This window comes from Coregonus clupeaformis, unplaced genomic scaffold (genome assembly GCF_020615455.1).
Source record: "Coregonus clupeaformis isolate EN_2021a unplaced genomic scaffold, ASM2061545v1 scaf1132, whole genome shotgun sequence".
In the NCBI taxonomy this organism is placed as follows: Eukaryota; Metazoa; Chordata; class Actinopteri; order Salmoniformes; family Salmonidae; genus Coregonus; species Coregonus clupeaformis.
In genome coordinates this window covers 52,270-57,531 of record NW_025534586.1, presented here as the reverse complement: position 1 = coordinate 57,531, position 5,262 = coordinate 52,270, and the positions used below count along the sequence as shown (strand labels likewise).

The 5,262-nt window shown below is 43.2% G+C and overlaps 1 protein-coding gene across 1 annotated transcript in view; it reads left to right on the top strand.

The window, feature by feature from the left end:
* Positions 1 to 3,524: 3,524 nt before the first annotated feature.
* LOC121553913 (netrin-1) overlaps positions 3,525 to 5,262 on the top strand; it is a 42,408-nt gene continuing 40,670 nt past the window's right edge. The window contains exons 1-2 of the mRNA XM_045217580.1: positions 3,525 to 3,806; positions 4,088 to 5,153. Of these exons, the coding sequence (XP_045073515.1) occupies positions 4,139 to 5,153 (1,015 nt within the window). The 5' untranslated portion in view covers positions 3,525 to 3,806; positions 4,088 to 4,138. The remainder of the gene's footprint in view (positions 3,807 to 4,087; positions 5,154 to 5,262) is intronic.

Here is a 5,262-nt window from a genome sequence, read left to right as displayed (position 1 = left end):
ATGCAGAACATCAACTTCCCACTCCACAGCCATCTGAAGAGATAAATGCTGCTGATGTTATTGTACTGGCAACTTAGTTAAACATTCCTGACAGCCACTCTAGCATAGGTGTTTGCAAATGTCCATCAACGCATGCCAAACAAAGCACTTTCCAGATGTAATCTTTGCTAACATGCTAAGTCTTTTGCCCATTTATTAGCAGCAAAGATAAATACACTGAAAGCATTACATACAGGCCTATTAGCGTAGGCGAAATCACAGTTCCAAGGTGTAAACGGTGAAATGTATGCTCTCCATACCTGTGCATTCCCACTTCCTGGTCACCTGTGTGCCTACACACATGACCCATGACCCAAGATATAGAGCCCAACAGTGAAGGTGTCATAATACCCATAAAACCTAGCGGTCAAACAGGGAAATGGTTCCAATCATTTTTCCACCATTCATTTTTCCCATAGGGAATTTTAGAAGCACTTCAAATAAGGGCTGTGTTTTGTATAGGCTTACCCTGGCATGACGTTTTGATAACCATGTAAATGTCTCTCGGACAAGGTAACTTTTATCAATATATTCGGCTCTATTTACTCTCAGATTTGAAAATGTTTTTTTAGCATCAAAGTAGACATCATGCAAGACTACAAATCCCTGCAAGCTCCTGCACATCATTTTTAGCTGCAAACTGGTCTCAGAGCATTTGTTTTATTCTGTATGTAAATCCGAGACACTCCATTTAGTATGATTTGTTACATTTCGTATGGTATGTATTAATTTGTGGATGTCCATCACCCATTTCGTATGATATGTTACAAATTACAATTTGTATTATATGTCAGGAATTTGCAAAACGTACAATATGTTACGAATTTGCTAAACGTTTGATATATTATGAATTTGCAAACGTACAATATGTTACGCAGTTGCAAAACGTACAGTATGTTACAAATTTGCTAAATGTATGATACAGTATGTTACAAATTCTAGCTAGGTGGCTAGGTGGCTAACGTAAGCTAGCTTGCTAACGTTAGCTAGGATAGGATTTATGGTTAGGTGTTAGGGTTAAATTTAGGAGTTAGGTTAAAGGGTTAAGGTTAGGGTTAGGGGAAGGGTTAGCTAAAAGGTTTAAGGTTAGGGTTGGGGGAAGGGTTAGCTAACATGCTAAGTAGTTGCAAAGTAGCTAAAAAGTAGTAAGTATTTGAAAAGTTTCTAATTAGCTAAAATGCTAAAGTTGTCAATGATGAGGCAACTTTGGGTTGCTAGACGTTTGCGTTATACACCCAACCATCTAGAACTTTGTCGATTTTAACACACTATTCTGGCAATAGAGCAGGCCTACACTGCAGGGCCTATTTCTAGTTCTCGAGCACCCCGTGGGTAATGCGCGTGCGAAAGCCAGGTAAGTGACACATCGAAGAAGGTCAAGCTGCAATGGAATGTGAAGGATGGTTTGTATTGCATGTTCAGAGTGCCAGTCAATCATACACTACATGACTAAAAGTATGAGAACATCTCATTCCAAAATCATGGACAGTAACATGGAGTTGGTCCCCCATTTGCTGCTATTACAGCCTCCACTCTCCTGGGAAGGCTTTCCACTAGATGTTGGAACATTGCTGTGTGGACTTGCTTCCATTCAGCCACAAGTGCATTAGTGAGGTCGGGCACTGATGTTGGGCGATTAGGCCTGGCTCACAGTCAGCGTTCCAATTCATCCCAAAGGTGTTCGATGTGGTTGAGGTCAAGGCTTTGTGCAGGCCAGTCAAGTTCTTCCACACCAATCTAGAACAAACCATTTCTGTATGGACCTCACTTTGTGCACTGGGCATTGTCATGCTGAAACAGGAAAGGGCCTTCCCCAAACTGTTGCCACAAAGTTGGAAGCACAGAATCGTCTAGAATGTAATTGTATGCTGTAGCCTTAAGATTTCCCTTCATTGTAACTAAGGGGCCTAGCCCAAACCATGGAAAAAAAGCCCCAGACCATTATTCCTCCACCAAATTTTACAGTTGGCACTATGCATTCGAGCAGGTAGCATTCTCCTGGCATCTGCCAAACCCAGTTTCATCCATCAGACTTCCAGATGGTGAAGCTGGATTCATCACTCCAGAGAACGCGTTTCCACTGCTCCAGAGTCCAATGACGGCAAGCTTTACACCACTCCAGCCGACACTTGGCATTGCGCATGGTGATCTTTGGCTTGTGTGCAGCTGCTTGGCCATGGAAACCCATTTCATGAAGCAGCCAATGAACAGTTATTGTGCTGATGTTGCTTCCAGAGGCAGTTTGGAACTCGGTAGTGAGTGTTGCAACCCAGGACAGACTATTTTTACGTGCTACGTGCTTCAGCACTCGGCGGTCCCGAACTGTGAGCTTGTGCAGCCTACCACTTTGTGGCTGAGCCGTTGTTGCACCTAGAGGTTTCCACTTCACAATAACAGCACTTACAGTTGACCAGGGCAGCTCTAACAGGGCAGAAATGTGAGGAACTGACTTGTTGGAAAGGTTGCATCCTATGACGGTGCCACGTTGAAAGTCACTGAGCTCTTCTGTAAGGCCATTCTACTGCCAATGTTTGTAAATGGAGATTGCATGGCTGTGTGCTCGATTGTATACACCTGTCAGCAACGGGTATGGCTGAAATAGCCGAATCCACTCATTAGGATTTGAAAAAAATAAAAGATGTATGCTCTCACTAACTGTAAGTCGCTCTGGATAAGAGCGTCTGCTAAATGACTAAAATGTCAAATGTAAAAATGTGAAGGGGTATCCACATACTTTTGTATATATAGTGTATTATAGCCATTTTGCGCTCCATGTAATCCCCAATGAATAGGCTGTGGAAGCATTACACCAGATAGAATATGTATGGTCTCCACTGCATTTTCTCTTCAAAAATGGTCAAGTCAGAAATATCGAAATAGGCATATTTTATAGTGGTCTTGAGCAGTTCATAAAATATGCACAGAAGCCTTGTAATATTATAGAATAGGACAGACTTGTTTGTACTTTGCACTTCGTTTCTATGAAGGTTTGATAATTTAAACTTTTTGGAAAACTGATAGGCCTACTGAATGGGGAAAAAACCCATCAAGGATGCGTAAAATGTGCTTAATAACTCTTAATTAACAAGTGAATCTGGGTCACAGTCTAAATTATGAAGTACAAATGCACCATAATTCCCCAGAAAGAATAATAGCAGTAGTAATAATAATAAATAGATTAAAAAACATATAAATTAATTTAATAAAAGGCTAATGTGACAAAGTCAATATTCATGATGAAAATAAAAGCTGCCATTTCGATAAGAAATATGAAAACAGCTTCAATATGGAAGCCTTGGTTTATATAATCTACGTGATAATCAGATAACGTTGATCACTTTGTTGTTCTTGTTATCGATAAACTACCAGTGGATGTCGTTGTTCACTCCTTTTATGCGCGAGTGTCACTCCTCAAGATGACCTCAAGCTCTGCAGACGCTCCAATCGTCCTTCACTTTCTATACAGTCAGTGCGGCAGACAGAGATAGAAGGTTAGAGGGAGGGAGTGAGAGAGTGAGTGAGTGAATGAGAAAGACCGGCACACAGGGAGTGAAACAGACACAGGGAGAGTAGCGGTTCTTACATCTAGACGCGTGTAGATATTTTGCTCCCGGAGATTCCAAATAAAACAAACAAGAACAGCTCGCGCTTGTGACAGGACAGGCACCCGACAGAGAGAGCGAGCCTGCTGATATTTGAATGACTTTTCTGTCTAGTTGAATTATTATTCCGAGGAATAGTGTCATATGTGGAGATTTCTTAACCTCGTAAGCCGATTTATTTCACTTAATAGTGCATTATGATAGGCTAATGTTATAAATCGATACATTTCTCCTGACAGTGTGTTCATATTAATAACGGTTCAAATTATGTTTTATGTAGGCTATTCATGTGATGGTAATCTATATGAAAATGATATTCGATCTATGTGCATGGTAAATTCAAATATCTATTGAGGTGTTGCTTTTCTATTCTAATTCATAGCTTTACATCTGCAGTGCTCTTTTGGACATCATGCAAAAGTGTCATTTCTTATCTGTCTTTTCAGGGAACGGCTGGCGTTTTTCAGCGCACGAGACACTGAAGAACAAGGAATACAATGCTAAGGATTTTGGATACCGTGGTCACTGTCTTGACGGTTTCCTTTGTGGTCGAGGGTGTGCTCGGTGGCTACGGGATGAGCATGTTCGCCGCGCAAACATCTCCCCCGGACCCTTGCTACGACGAGAACGGTAACCCAAGGAGATGCATCCCCGATTTTGTGAACTCCGCTTTCGGGAAGGAAGTCCGCACTTCCAGCACCTGTGGTAAGACCCCGGGTAGGTACTGCTTGGTAACTGAGAAGGGCGACGAGAGAAATAGGAACTGCCATACTTGCGATGCCTCGGACCCTAAAAAGTATCACCCACCGGCATATCTAACGGATCTCAACAACCCCCATAACCTCACATGTTGGCAATCGGAAAACTACATCCAATACCCCCAAAACGTCACCATAACACTGTCACTGGGCAAGAAATTCGAAGTCACCTACGTAAGCCTGCAGTTCTGCACACCTCGACCCGAATCTATGGCTATCTTCAAGTCTATGGACTACGGCAAATCTTGGGTACCTTTCCAATTCTATTCCGCCCAGTGCAGGAAGATGTACTCCAAACCGAGCAAGGCCACCATTACCAAACAGAACGAACAAGAGGCGATATGCACGGACTCCCACACGGACATGCACCCTCTATCCGGCGGTCTCATTGCCTTCAGCACTCTGGACGGCAGACCGTCGGCGCACGACTTCGACAACTCGCCGGTGCTCCAGGACTGGGTCACCGCCACGGATATCAAGGTGACGTTCAGCCGATTGCACACTTTCGGTGATGAGAACGAGGATGACTCGGAGCTATCCCGGGACTCTTACTTCTATGCGGTGTCCGATCTGCAAGTTGGCGGTCGATGCAAATGCAATGGCCACGCTTCGCGGTGCGTAAAAGACAGGGATGGAAACCTTGTTTGTGAGTGCAAACATAATACGGCGGGACCGGAGTGCGACAGGTGCAAGCCTTTCCATTATGATCGGCCGTGGCAACGCGCAACAGCTAGAGAAGCCAACGAATGTGTCGGTAAGTCAAAACATTATATTTGTCTCCAAAAATCATCCAAATTATCTTTAAGCACTGCAGCAGTTTCCTCTCCACACAATGTCTGTATCACAAGCAAAAATACCTTTGG